The 15809-nt window shown below is 42.5% G+C and overlaps 1 protein-coding gene across 1 annotated transcript in view; it reads right to left on the bottom strand.

The window, feature by feature from the left end:
- Window positions 1-14202, bottom strand: part of TANK (TRAF family member associated NFKB activator) — a 44084-nt gene extending 29882 nt beyond the window's left edge. The window contains exons 1-2 of the mRNA XM_056861495.1: window positions 14116-14202; window positions 4523-4643 (exon numbers count right to left, since the gene is read on the bottom strand). Of these exons, the coding sequence (XP_056717473.1) occupies window positions 4523-4621 (99 nt within the window). The 5' untranslated portion in view covers window positions 4622-4643; window positions 14116-14202. The remainder of the gene's footprint in view (window positions 1-4522; window positions 4644-14115) is intronic.
- Between the last annotated feature and the right edge of the window lie 1607 nt (window positions 14203-15809).

The following is a 15809-nucleotide window of genomic DNA, read 5'->3' as shown; positions in this document are numbered from 1 at the left end:
ATTAGCGAGAATCTATGGAAATTCAGCCAATATATGTTCCTATTGTAAATCACCAAGAGCAGGTTTCCATCACATGTGGTGGACCTGCTCGTGAGCAAAAAAATTACTGGAAAACTTGCTCAGATATAATGGTAGCTGGTTTTGGATTAAACTCCTCTTTGTCAATCGAGGCTCTTTTGCTCAACTATGTCCCTAAGGTTTCGAAAGCTTCATGCTCCACAGTGTTGCATCTTATCACAGTGGCTAGAACTGTGCTATCCAGGTACTGGAAACAAGAAAGAGCCCCATCAGTTCAAGAATGGGCTCAAAAACTATTAGAGACTTATCAATTGATAAAATTAACTGATTTGAAGAATGGAAAAGACACAAAACAGACTGAGTTGATTTGGAAACCTGTGTTACAGACGTTTTGTCATTATATTTAGTAAGGTTTGATTTTTTTGGTTATGTTGTTACTGTTTTCTTAGTACTCTTCTCTGTAAATAAATACACTTAAATAAAAATGATAAAAATAAATTACAGCTTAGTAAAAGCTTCTGATTAGCTGGGTAACAACGACGCCATGATTTCTTTAGCCATTGCGTTCTTTGGAGTCCTCAAACTGATCGCTTTCCGCAAAAGAAGAAGAAAATGGGGGGGGTACGTTCCAAAGATGCTCACACACATTTGAAACAAGAAACAGACTGACTCAAAGAAAAGCGTGAGGCAGCCGTTGCCTCACGGACCCACTACAAAGCTAGAAGGTCAGAAAGCCGTACATTCCAGCAGCCAGGAAGACCCCGGGAAGCAAAGAAAAAAAATCACCAAGACCCAAATTGAAAATGTACAACAGCAATGTCTTGTCAACACTTCTGTACAGAGCACAGGCATGACAGCTAAAACAGACAGAAGAGAAGTTGCTTTTGACAGCCAGTGTGCACAAGCGATTCTTTGCGAGTCAGATGGCAGCAACAAGTTAGTGCCTAAAAGATACACTTGACAACGAACCATCCATTTGTATCAAGCGCCATCTGGCCGAGATGACTCCGGCTTCTATGCATTTGACACAACTTCGGTCTTCAGAGGCTGGCAAAAACAAGTGGCCAACCGGCAACTTAAGGAGCGAGCTGTTGGCCATGCAGAAGTAGAGAACTGCCAGGCTATGGAATGGGGACAACACAAAACCCTCTTCAAAAGTCACCTTTGTGGGTCATTTTGAACTCAAGATTTGTACATGCCGATGTTCTCTAGGAAATCTTTTTAAATGCTTTACACTGGCTTTGCTCACAGGGTGTTTGACGGCCAAGCAGGCTTCCTTAACTCAGATGTGCAAGTACACCACATGCCTGGCTTCCGGTGTTGAATAACAATAATTTCTAGGTAACCAAGCAGGGAAGTTCCTGTAAACTAGAAACAAGTTGGTTCCTTTTGCTAGCATGACGCAGTGGTAAGAGTGTTGGACCAGGATCTAGGAGATCAAGGATCAAATCCCCATCAAACTTGTGGGGAGACCTTGTCATCCTCTGTCTCACTTACCTCACAGGATTGCGAGGATACAATAGGGAAGTGGAAACCATGTATGCTTCCCTGAGGAAGATTAGGATTAAAAGCTACTAAGTAGACAAATCCAGGACATCAGTGTGCTGCTGCTAAATTGGTAGGCTCGTGAATTTTTTTTTGTGGGTTAGTAACTTTGATAAACAGTTACAAGGCTGCTTTAAAATCCATTCCTATTAACATGCTGATTCTAATATTATTGCCTGCTTCCAAACTTTCCAGTCTCACCAAAATTCATCCATACAGTGTGAAAGGAGAAAAAAAAGTACTACATATTAATGAGTCAATAAAAGAAAAAGGAAAACCAGAGTAAGTCTGTAAACAGAACTGTCGACCGTAGACTAAACCTCAGCAGTTAAACACACCGGTTGGCCTTAGGAAAGCTCCTATTGTTCAGCATTAATAGGACCACTGACCAGCTGTAGTATGTGAATAATAAATATATATTTAAGGGAGGGCCCCGCCAACCAATGCAGATTAAAAAAATCTGCACAATGGGGCCACTTAGTTTTGGGTAGTCTTCTGCAAACACCAAGATTTACAGAAATATTAACAAATCTTTTTTCCAAAAGGATGGGAGGAAGGACACCCCCAAAGCTGACCAAACAATACAAGTGAAGTGCCCCCCCAACTGTACAAATGATGTTTGCCAAAACAACCAAAATCATACAAATGAAGGCTGGGCAGACAAAAAAACCCTCAATAATGACAGCCAAGATCTCACAAAATCACCTCATGAGATCTTGTCACCATTCTGGACTACACAGGCAATTCTGTACATCATCACCAAGGCCCCAGGCCTCACAACTAGTTTTCAGTGATATCTGTTGAAAGGCTTAGGCCCCTTTGCTAAATATCAGGATAACCCACATTCACCTGACGCTAAACACTTCTTGGAGGTTAAAAGATCCCTGGGGTGGAAGGGAGTGACAGCTGGAAGGGGTGGAGAGGAAGCAGAGCCAGTTTGGGGGGGGGAGAGAGAAGGAACAAAATGGAGCTTGAGCTAAAAGTGTAGGTGGGAGGGAGAGAAAGAAGCAGAAGAGAGGGGGCTGTAAGAGGAGAGGGAAAACGGGAGCTATCAGAGGAAGGGAAGCTTGAGACAACACGGGGAAAGAGAGCCGATACGAATTTATAGGAGGGTGGAAAGAATTTCCCTCCCCTGCAAATTTTCATAGGCCCCGTTGCTTATACTGCAGTTTGCAAAGAATTTAAAGACTGATACAAAAACAAACAAACACTTGCAAGTAACATCTGAGTTCAAAGAACCTTATCTCAAACGGACACTTGGGTGGTTCAGTAATTTAGGGTCCCACAGGTATCAGTTTTGCTTCATGACTGATCCTTAGATTCATGAGCCTCCTTGCTGCCTTTTTTTTTTTTTTTTTTGCACACTCCAGTTTAGTTAACCATTTCTTATTTAGCCCTCCAAGCAGGACTGCACAATGGCTTCAAACTGCGGTTTGCAATCTTGGTTAGGAGAGCAAGTGCAAACTACAGCTTGCTGCTTTAGAAGTGTGTGTGAACCAACCCACAGAGCGCACTTCCTATTGCTTCCTTTGATCTCCGAATACCATGATGCTAATTTCAGTCCAGAGCTTCATCATGACATTCAACTGATTTTCACCTGGCATCTTCAGACTTTTATCTTGTGGCTTGGCAATATTACAAAGAAAAGCAGGTGCTAAGTAAGTGCTCTGCAGCTAAGAAGACCAGAGCTTTAATGCCAGAAATTCAGGGTGACTAGGTAACCACCTCTGTGTTTCCCCCCCAGCAGCCATGTGGAAAGACTTATGGGCGTCCATCTGGGGGCAACAGTATATAAACTGAATGGCATTGACCAAGTCACCACTGATGCACAGGATGAGGAAAGGCCAAAGGTCAGCCCTCCATTTATAATTACTCACTGTGGGTTGTATGTTTTGTACTGTTCCTATCACATTGTTTAATTGGCCATGAATACTGGCAAGAAAAGTCAACTATAAATGAAACGCATAATAACAGCAACAATTCTTTATTGTTATTGTACCACATGACAGTTCCAATTGCTGGCAGCTAGCCTTCTCATTTATTATAACAAAATTTTGATTCACCTTGAATATATTAATGGAAAGGAGGGATATAAACGTAATTAGCATTTGTCAAGTGAGTTGCTGACTTTATTTCAGCAACTCCTTACAACGGCCCAGTGAGGCAGGCCAGGATTATCTGTTCCACATATTGCAAATAACATGCTTCCAGTGGTCCAGTGGATTTTACTCTGGAACAGCCTGAGAATTTACCATCCTGGCCAGAAATAACACAAGAAGAAGTTAGGAAAATCATCAGGGGGATGAAAACAGGTAGAGCACCTGGGCTGGATCTAGTTCCAAAGTCACCCAGCAAGTTTCGTGGCAGAGCGGGGATTCGAACCTGGGTTTCCCAGATCCTAGTCTGACATCTTAACCACTACACCACACTGGCTCTCAGGAGAGAATTAGCGTGTGTTTAACTGAATCCCATTAAAATCAATAGGACTTTCAAAAGTGTCTGGCAGACACAATACTTTCATGCCATATGAGTTATTTTACACTTTGAGATGATGTGCCAATTGTATATTGTATATACACCAAAGGAGGGGAGTGTTTATCTCATCGCCTCATCCAACAGAAAGCAGAGATTTCTCTCCCCCCCCCATTTATATTTGCACGCTGCATCAGGACAAGGAGAGCGCACATTGGAGAACGCAGGCAGAGAAACGATACCTGTACACATTTCCAGGCTTCATCGCTGAACATCAGAGGGTCTGCCCCCGTCAATCACCAAAAACGAAACTTTTCAAAAGTGACAACTACACCACACGACACAATCCTTCGCAGGAGTCATGCCAGACCACTGCAGGTAATTAACAGGTTTAACCACTGCAGGTGTTGTGAACGTTTCTGTTGCATTTGAGAAAGGCAAGTCCACATTTACAACAGCTCAGAGTTGAGGAAAAAAAAACACGTACCTTTTGCTTGAGCTCTTTCACTGCGGAATCTCTATCCATACATGCCTGGCGAAAGGCTTCAAATGCCTTATTAAGCTGCTCTGCGATATTTTTATCCATACTTCCCAGTAATAGCTCATCACTGAAGTGATTAAGAAAGAAACAGATCTGATTAAAATACTGATGGGGCGGGGGGCATGGGAGGTGGATAAAATGCACTGGTGACTGGATAGCAGATCTGCTGCTCTGTTACTTGCCCCAGGGGGCAAGCCGCTATTGCTGTCGGGCTAGATTCACAGGCAATGAAGTAGCCCTGTGATGACTCTGCCAAACAACACTCTCCACTTGTGTTATTGTAAGGCTACACAAAGTAGAAACGGACTCCTTCTTAGCACAGAGTGGCTGCATTGGCTTGAGAGGGCAGGACACACCAGAACCATGCCAGGCTGTGGATGAAGCTGTCTTGTCTCTCAGTCCTTAAGGATGACTGGTTTCGCCTCAAACACATAAAGCTAGGAGTATAGTCTGGCAATTTCCCTAGGGAACCCATGCTCAGTTTTGGGATGTGCAAAGATATGCATAGCGGCACTACAAGGAGCATTACAAAAACCAAAGGTCCAGCACCTTGATTCTACAGAGGATAGTCAGATGATTCTTGGAAGCTCATCAGAGGGCCATAATGGCAACTGCTTTGCCCTCTTTGTTCCCACCACTTGGTATTCCCAAGTATAGCACATCTGAACATGGAGGGTCCATTTTGATTTTATGGCTAACAGATGTTGCGAGATCAATCATCAACAAATATATCTAATTCTCTTTTCTTAAAAAAATTATCTAAACATATTTTCTGACAGTTAATCCATTTCATCATTTTGCCACAAAAAAACATTTCGTGACCATTAACCCAATTTCCCCTTCAGTAAATAAAAGTTTGCCTAGTATTTAGCCTTACTGTACTTCAATTATTAATAGCCAGTGTTGTGTAGTGGTTAGTGTTGGACTACCATCTGGGAGACCCAGGTTCAAATCCCCATTCTGTCACAGCAGCTTGCTGGATGGCCTTGGGCTAATCACACACACGCAGCCTAACCTACTGTGAGGATAAAATGGAGAAGAGAACAATGTAAAGCCACTTTGGGTCCCCTCTGGAGAGAATAGCGCAGTATAAATGAATTAAATAAATGAAAGGAAAAGAAAAAATGCTATAGTCCCTGGCCCTCATTATATAGATGATTAACTTAAAAATGGCCCTGAATGAAAGCTTGGTAAATCTAGAGGCATTTCTCCACTGACCAACGGGCAGCCTATTTTTGAAGGCGGGGGGCAAAGTTCCTTTGGAGATGCCGTGACCTTGCGCCGGCATAGGTGCCAACTTATCACAGAATAAGGTGGGACCTATGCCAGCATGGGGGCAAACACGCTGGCCCCCGCCGCCAGCACAGCCACGCTGGCAGGGCTTTCGCAGAAAGGAAAGCCCGTGCCAGCGTAGGGGGGCATTCCCAGGGGTGGAGCTGCCTTTAGGCAGCTTCCACAGTTCTTGCACCCTAGGAACACCCCCTTGAACAGAGGCGGGGCTGCACCACCTTTTTTGGCGGTGCAGCCTCGCTGTTTTCAGTGGGGAATTTTCCCCGTTTTTATTATTTTTATTTTTAAATGCTTTTTCAGGCTTCGCAGAGGAGTGGCGTGGCTCTGCTGCTACTGGTCGCCACAGATCTACCCCCCCTTCAGGATTGGGCTCTAAGAGTACAACATCTGCAGGACTGATCTGTATGGGAATACTGTATATAATAACCAGGGCTCAGACAGTGCAATCCCATACAGAGTGATTGCAGTCTAAGCACATCTATTTCAAATTGTTAGGTAAAGCCTGCATGAGACTGCATTGTTAACCTGAAAGAATTTCAGTTAATTAATATCTGCTTTTTGTTACACATTCATCCATTACCCAATATACATTAGTCCACTGAAGTCAACGGGCTTAACTTTGGCTCCGCTGAGAACTGCACTGTAAAATTAAAACATGTGTATTATGAGAGCCTCACTCTGCATGTTTGATTTTGAAGGAAGAACAAAATAATTCACAATTTAAAGGGAAAAAAACATTACTCGTTGGAAGGACAAGCAGCTTTGATCCAGCTATTTTAAAATTTCATCTTATAGCAATACACCCAATGCCAAAATAGTCTCAAAAATTCATAGTGTTCCCTTCTCCCTCACTCTAACCAATTAAAATTAATATTCATGGCTGAATCAACTAGAGCTTCAGTTGACTAATCTACTGGGAAAACCAAGTGAAGTAGGCAGTCCAGGTCACAACCGAAGTGCCAGACAAATACGTTAGGAGGTTCAAATGCCTACTATAACTGGCTGAAAAGTTATCAACCATCATTACTGTGCACAAGAACATCCCTCAATTCCTGAACAACTCCTGAACAACTTCGAACAATTCTCCCTATCCATGGATTAATGCTAGTTGCAAAAACAAAAAAACCAATTATCTTTCCTCAGATCTAAAACCAAACAAACAAGAACAGCTTCCAGAACATAATTAATTAAACGTGACAAATTTCTAATTTAAACAGAGTCAACTTTGGCACTAGCAGTCTTTTGCTTTTCTATTTATCATCAAGGGAAACCATTATTATTACTTCGGGAACATTTACCAATTTCTACAAGCTACAGCAGCTCCGACTCTTGGGAGGGACACACATTGATATTACCAGATTTACAAAGATTACTAGGATCAGAATCTATGCTACCCAAAGAGACTGAAAGCACAGCAAACTTGTTTTCCTAGACTATCATGTTTCAATTATCTTTTTTTAAAGTAGAGTCAAATTAAAATATCATTTCATATAAAATGAACAGAACCATCACGACAAATAAACTTATAACAGGTTTGTAAAACAGTCACTTCCCAGGCTGCCTCTGGTGTATCAGAGCTGCCTCCAGGCAACCAGGCAGAAAAACTGTACCCAAAAAAAAATATTCCCCCTTTCCTTTTTTAGATCACAAACACTGCCATATGAACGTGTGGGCAAACAGCTACTAAAAATGTGGGGCTATAACTTCTGAGATTACTTTGAAAAGTTGGACATATTAAGCATCTCAATTTTGTCTCATGCTAATATACACCACCTAATTATTTGCATACTTGCAAAAAATGGTTCCCAAGGGTTTGGGGAGACAGAAGGCAGTATTTCCCTAAGCTGCTTCTGACAAAAGAAGATCCTATTCCTGAAGAGACACAGAAGGCAGGTCAGGTCCGTCCCCCCCCCCCCCCCCGAAGAAGCATGTGCCACAGAAATTAAATGGAATACTCCTCTCCCCCCCAAAAAAAATCCAACCCAAAACCACATTGGCAGAAAATAATCTTCTCAGCCATGAACACCACAGGCCAGGAATGTGAGGGTTTTTATTTGAGGCAGTAGTTGGCTATCATTATGAATGCTATTGTATCCTGCCTTTCTTCTGAAGAGCTCAAGACAGAGTAGTATGATAGCGGATCCTTTCAACAATCCTGTGAGGTAGGCTGAGAAACAGAGAATTCTCAAAAGCCAACCTGCTAGGATTCTTGGAGGCTACAATCTAGGCCTCCAATGTTCCACCATAACACATTACACTATATTAGATGCTGCACATGAAGCAACCCAATTTTTCGGGTTGTAAAAAAGTACAATGGCTACTATATTTTCAACTAGTTTCAAGTTTAAAATAGGATATTCACACATCAAGAGGCATACTAAGGGAGCTGGCAGAGTTTGAAAAGGTGATAACACAGCAAAAAGAACACTTATTAGGATGAATTTATAAGCTATTACTTCAATTTGTCACAGAAACAGGACAAGTTAAAACTTGTTTGGTTAGGTAAATGCAAAATTTTGAGGAAGAAATATCTTTCCACCAATGGGGAAACCTTATGGGAAAAAGATATAAAAGTTACAGCTAATTAAACACTAAAAAAAATCGGTATAAGATGTTTTATCGGTGGTATATTACCCCAAAGGATCTCAAGATGGACAAGAACTATAAAGGGAAATGTAGAGAGAGAGACAGCACCCTTTTTCATATGTGGTGGATGTGCAAAAAGCCAAAAAATCTGGAAAGAAATACATGCTGAAATCCAGAAAATGTTAAAAATTTAATTTGTCATGGAAGCCAAGAACATGCCATTGGGCATTCTGTCCCCCCAAAATTCCAACAATCTTGGAAGAATTGTTTAGATATATGATAATGGTGGCCAGAGTTACATTTGCAATGAAATGGAAAGCAGAAGAGTGTCCATGCTGGGAGGACTGGGAAAGTATACTAGCTGAATATGCAGTGATGGAAAAATTAACAAACTATGTGAATAATAGACCAATCAAAGAATTTCAAGACAAATGGGAAGAATACTATTTATTTTATTCTTAAAAAATGGGGAGCAGAGAAGGAGGTTGTTGAAAAGATATATACGAATTACTAATAATCCTTTTGTTAATACTGTATTGAATGGGGGTTAAAAGGGGAAAAACATCTAAATATATTATGGATGTGTGTGTGTAAAGTGCCGTCAAGTTGCAGCCGACTTATGGTGACCCCTTTTTGGGGGGTTTCATGGCAAGAGGCTAACAGAGGTGGTTTGCCAGTGCCTTCCTCTGCATAGCAACCCTGGACTTCCTTGGTGGTCTCCCATCCAAATACTAACCAGGGCTGACCCTGCTTAGCTTCTGAGATCTGTCGAGATCAGGCTAGCCTGGCCCATCCAGGTCAGGGCATATTATGGATAGATGATAATAATATATGAACTCAATTTTTAATATTCGGGAAGTATTTTTAGAAATGCATGTGTAGATTTATAATAGTAATCACCACTGCAAGTTTTTAAATCTATTCTATTTCATCACAACTCATCTCATAATATTGTCTAACATTATTGTCATGTTTATCAAGTATTGTATAGGGCAGGGCTTCTTAAATTTTTTTACTCACGACCCCTTTTCGCCCGAGAAAATTTTACGTGACCCCGGGTATATAGGTATATAAAACAGGTATACAAATCAAATATTTACTGATAATAAATCATAAAGAAATTTATATTAAATGGAAAAAAATTCACGACCCCCGCATTCAGTTACACGACCCCATATGGGGTTGCAACCCACAGTTTAATAAGCGTTGGTATAGGGTATCTAATGAAATTTATTATGATAGTCACCATTTAATGCTTATTATTATACCACTATTTACTGTTCATTATTGCTATCATCATTTATTGTTTATTATATCATTGTCTATCATATTATATGTATACTTTTTCTTCTCTTTTTCTTTTGATGTAAGTGTAATTGCTGGTGTGATATGGTTTCTATTTTTTTCTTCTTTCTCTGTTCTGTTTATACATATAAAAATAAAAAATAAATTAAAAAAGCTCAACAGGCAGGCAGCTAAGGTTCTGACAAGAAAAAATGAAGTGTGCTCTTCAGGAAACAATTTTAAAACTTAATTTAAGAAGAAAGAGGGAGCATAGTATATGCTTATCTCTCGAGTCTCTAGTCGCTGTTTCTCGCGGAAAGAATTCAGTCAAAACACTCATCCTCTAAGGGAGCATATGACATTTGGATGCCTGAGGCAAAAAATCAAAACGACACTTTCAGAGTGGAAAAAATACAATCATAAATTAGACGACGGAAAATGTGCTGCCCTCAAATGGCACCCTCAAAAGTCTGCCAGAAGCACAAAGCACTCTTACATTGCCTCACCTCAGATCTAGCCTTGCTCATCCTGAGAATCCCCCAGTTCTGCTGGTGGCATAAAGTTCTCCCTTTTTTAACGCTAATGAAATAATTTCCAAAATGCTTTCACTTAGAACAAGAATGGGGGGAAATGCCTTCAATCTATGAACAGATGAGTCTTAAATGGGGCTCTGAAGGCAGCATATGAGACCTAAAACCGTGGGTAGGATCCAGCCAGCTTTTCGGCTCAGACGCACTCAGTTCTGCTCCTTATTATAGTTCCCTCCCTACGTGGACCCATGATCCTCGGCAAAGCCTTTCAGTGGCGAAAAGGGACTCTCTCCCCTTTTTTCAGCTATGGAAAAGCTGGTTGGAAACAGCCCCCCGTTCAGAATTACTTCCACATTACCCGCACATTAGGAAAATTAGCAACATCATTTTGTGTGAGATAAACGGAATGCACCGAGGGAGTTTTCCTGAGCAGGACCTACAGCAGGGGTGGGGAACCTTTTTTCAGCCAAGGGCCATTGGGATATTTATAACATCATTCGCGGGCCATACAAAAGGATCAACTTAAAAATTAGCCTGCTATATTTGGTCAAACGTTTAGCCAAGAGGCACGACCGGAGACGGCTCCGAGTGTCTGCCACGTCGTTTCTCCACGGCCCGGGTGGGAAAGGGTTAACACTGTTTCTTGGGCGGTCCTAGCAGCTCCATAGCTAATGACTCTTCCACAAGGGGGGGGAAAGGGTTCCTTTTCTGGGCAAAACAAACTCACATCCACCTTGAATAGAGGCTATTCCTGTCCGCGGGAGGGGGGCGGATCGCCAGTCTTAGATCCTTCTGAGCTAGAGATCTGCCAGGACACGCGAAGGGCCAGACCAAATGATTTCACGGGCCTTAAAACGGCCCCCGGGCCTGACGTTCCCCACCTCTGACCTACAGAAACGAGTGGAAGCAGGGCAGGAATACTGCCATGCTACAATGAGAAACTCCTACTTCCAAATATGCACCATTGCTCCTTTCCCACCCACCCCCAAAGGAGTGCTTTGGGACTATGACCCCGACCTAAAGCAAAGTAAAACTAGCAATGCAACCCTAAGAAGAGTTACACCCTTCTTAGTCCCTTGAAGTCAACAGACTTACAGCTCATTCCTGAGCCTGGGGGCCGAATGGGCTTAGAAGGCGACCAGCCCTCTATGCTGGCGTCCGTGCCACTAGAGCCGTGCAAAGTGGCATGGACGCCAGTGTAGTATCACTTGCGGCGGCAACCCAGTGCTTGCGCTGGTGACTAGGGAGGCGTTCCCGGGGCATTCTGGGAGGGAAGGGTTGCTGCCTCTTAACCCCTTCCAGCCTGGAAACGCCCCCCCTCTGAAACAGCAGTGTTGCGCCAGGTTTTTCCTGGCACAGCCTTGCTGTTCTCTACGGGGGGAAATTCCTCATTTTTAATTTATTAACTTTAAACAGGCCTTTTTTAGCCTGTCGGCGCCTTGGCTATGCCGTCCCCGGCCGCCACAATTTTCAGGAATGAGCTGCCTGAAAGTTGTAACTCTGCTTAAGACAGCACTGTAGATTCATTACGATTGGCCTTCTTCATTGCTTTAAGAAAAAAAAATCCTGAATCCAAGTTTGAGGGGGTATTTCTAGGGAAATCAATCCATCAATTTCCACCAATTTTAAAGCATAGTTTTAAACCAGAATGTCTTGATAAAGGCATTTTGCTCCATCTGTAGCTTCGTAATATGCTCTGAAATGACTTTTAGACCTTCCTCTGCAACTACCTTGAGGATGCCTACAAGCAAACTGATGCAAGAAATAAAAGTTAGCATAATACTGGCTGCATAGATGTCATTTCTGCCTCTCTGTTCCCAGCTACAGGAGAAAAATGAATTGCACAAGATGGCCAAATATGTGCGAGTGGTCTGAATGGTAATGCAGTATTTATACTTTTAGCCCACTGATTGGTAGATTACTGGAACTCATGTTGTTGTTCAGTTTGACACAGTTCTGAGATGGGATACACAATTCTTGTGACACAACAAAACACATATTAAAAGATCAGTAGAAAAAGCTTGTTTTTAAATGAGTTATGTATTGATACAGACTCTTAGTAATGCTCCTCTCAATGAAGGTTTGCATCTAGCTTCCATCTCTTTAGAAACAGAAACCATTCCAGAGATTCACCTTCTCCCACCAAGTATTTCAGTGTCAGGAGAAACCTGACCTGCTGAACTTCAGTCTGCTTCAGAGTTTTTAAAGGAACAGAAACATTGTCCTGATCAGGATCTTTCTACCTTAGATGTGTGTGACATTTTTGCTTCTGCCTAAAAATGATATTAATTTACAAAATGGGGGCCTACAAAGAAGGGTCTCATAATTCCCCATCACCCCCTCTCCATATTATTTCTTCTTTCCCTCCCTTGGCAGTCCCCACAGCATCCCCCATTTCCCTGATTCCTTCTTTCCTTCCTTCCTCCCACACTAATTTATCTCCTCCCCCTCCCTTCAGCTTTCCCTCCTTTCTTCTTTTTGGCTGCCCTTGCAACCTCTCCATTCTCACCCATCCACCTACCTACCATTTTCTGTTCCTGTCAGGCATGGCCTGAGAAAGGAATGTTGTGGTTTCTCCAGATGCTGGCCAAGGCCAGCTCTAGCCCTGCAAACGTGTTTAGACTGGACTCTGTGGGAATGCCGGTAGCATCCTACCTCCCTGACAGCTCCTGGGAGGGGGGTTGCCATGGCATCCAGATCTACCCCGATTTGCCCTATGCTCTTTCATATATGCCCTGTACTGTGCTTGTAGTTTTCGTTAGTGTCCATTTGACTCTTAGCTTCTGTTAACCTGTGGATTTTCCAATAAATCAACTCTCTTTTGCCTACGGATGTCTGTTTATGGGATTATCATGGGACAAGAGCTGACAGTTCCCCTGCTTCAGTTTTACCGCCTTCTCTCCCCATTTCCTGCTCCCCCCCTCTCCTCCCCATGCCCGCTGTCATTAACCAAGGCATGAAAGCTTCAACAACATTGTTTGGGTTTGTGTAGCAACTCCCATAATGGCCACTAAGATCTCACAACAAAGTCTCACAAGATCTTGGTGTGCATTCTTTTCTTATAGGTTTCGCTTCTATTAGGGTTTTTTTACACCCTCCTTTATTATTATTAATTTTTTAGATTCTGATTTTTTATTTTTATTTTTGCAAGGGGGGGATAGGAAAATCACCCATCTAACTATTCTTGGCCCACTGTGTGGACTTTTTGACTCGCACTCTAAGGCAAGGTTCAACAAAGCACAAAAAACAGCATCAGGTGCTATAGAAAGCACAAAAAGATAAGCCCCGATCATTGAGCCTGTACGTTAATCTAACTTAACTCAATATGTAAAAAGAAATGGCCAGAAGTCACAGAGGTTCACTGTTCAAGTCCCCCAAAACGGGAAAAAGAAAGTGAAATTATTGCAGTTCTATTAACATTAAAGGGTGGAAGGGATCTTTGAATATAAACAAACAAAAAAACAGAAGGGAAAAAAATCACCTGTAAGTTATAGCCATCACCTATATGAACATGCTAATTATCCTGTATTCAGCATATCCCAGAGTTTTTAAGGACTGCATCATAATGAGTGTGTCTTTTGCTTTTATTTTTCTCCCCTGTGCACTTAATATTTGTTCACATTTATTATGCTTTTGTACCTGGTATTTACAGCAACTGTACATTTCCCCTTTCTATTTTATACCACTCTTTTAAATATGCATCTTACTGCTTCTAATACTAGGAATGATTGCCAAACTCGTGCTCTTCTCTTTGTTAGCAACCATACCTGTCTCTTTTCTGGGACCCCAGCGCCTTGGGAGAATCTAGTGTCAAATTTGGAATATAAGTATGCTTCTGTACCAACTTACCTTTTGTTGATTTCATCAGTGTACTAGTACAGATTCAATCAAAAGCAACTCTACATTTCTTCTCTTTCTTTATGCATTTTTCAGCATCATCACCACAACAGATGGTAAATCTGATAATGATAACAAATAAGAGAAGAGGTTCTATCAGTGATTATTTTCAAAAGATAGGGGTTCAAGTTTGTCTTGAATATGTACACTCTAACCCAGAATTCCCCTCCCTAGTTAGGAATGGGCTGGATGTGGCTACTCAGAAGAAAAGGAAAGAGACTCTGCACATGGTAACTCTGTTTGCTACTGCTACTTTATATACTGCACTGACCTGGATGGCCCAGGCTAGCCTGATCTCGTCAGATCTCAGAAGCTAAGCAAGGTTGGCACTGGTTAACATTTGGATGGGGGACCACCAAGGAAGACCAGCGTTGCTACACAGAGGCAGGCAATGGCAAACCACCTCTGAACGTCTCTTGCCTTGAAAACCCCTTGAGGGATTGCCATAGGTAGGCTGCGACTTGACGGCCCCAACCAGCTATCAACTTTATATACTGGATTCCTAACAGTAAAGACAGGTTCTGGGGCTGAGTGCTTGGTGAAGTGTGCCTTCACGATTATTAGAAACTGATCCTGACAAAATATCTCAACATGATTAAGGAGTTCGACCATCACTGGCTCGGCCTGTCACTTTCCTGAGTAGAACCAGATACCTCAGCTAGCCAAAGTCTTCTGTCCTATCTTTCTCAGGGTGTAACACCATGATAAAGGTTGCCTGGGTATGTTCCCAGGTGGTGCTGGTAGCCTTGTTTCAGGACCCTCTGCCTCCTGGGTGCACATGGGCCCAATTCAGATTACAGCCATAGCGCTCAAGGACAGGGGGCTTCAGCCTTTCTCCTTTGCCTGTTTTCTGATCCAAAATGACCCTGGGGACCTGTTATTTGCCCTGTTGGGGGCACTGTGGCCTTTTATGCAGGGACGTTTCCCCGCGGTCACCCCAGGCTCACTTCTGGCGAGTCAGATTAGGCTAATTTTTTTTAAACCAAGAGCCCTGTTGATACAGCACACACAGGTCTTTTATGCAGGGATGTTTCCCAGCAGTCACCCCGGCCAATTGCTTTGGGGTTACCTTTTGATTATGCATGCCTTTTCTGCCCCGTGCATTTTGCCCACATTTTCCAGATGCAATTTTAGTCAGAATTCTGGAAAATGAGGGCAAAACGCGCAGGGAGAGCGAGGCGACCTCCGGCGGGCGGAAAAGGCATGAATAATCAATAGGAAGCCCCAAAGCAGTTGGTGGGGGCGACCACGGGGAAACATCCCTGCATAAAAGACCTGTGTGTGCTGATGAGGTACACAAACAGGGCTCTTCGTTAAAAAAAAATTAGCTTAATCTGACTCGCCAGAAGTGAGCCTGGGGAACCAATCCAAAATCAAAAGCAAGGCTTTGCAAGAGGAGGAAACCTCTTCCGCATAAATAAAACAAATAATTAACTGCAGCCTTTAATATGACCCGTTGCCTTCTCCTTGAAAGGTCTTCCCTTCGTATGCTACAACCCTGATATCCAGAGGATACCTTAAACAAAGTTGTAATGGAGACCCCGTCATGTGACTTAGCCCAGAATTATACCATAGATGACAAATAAACGAAAAGGGAGACTTTTCACACTTTCTTCCTACCCTGTCCAGAGACCAATCTGACCCTT

The sequence above is a fragment of the Euleptes europaea genome, chromosome 15, assembly GCF_029931775.1.
Source record: "Euleptes europaea isolate rEulEur1 chromosome 15, rEulEur1.hap1, whole genome shotgun sequence".
Taxonomy (NCBI): domain Eukaryota; kingdom Metazoa; phylum Chordata; class Lepidosauria; order Squamata; family Sphaerodactylidae; genus Euleptes; species Euleptes europaea.
This window is presented reverse-complemented; position numbering and strand designations above follow the sequence as displayed.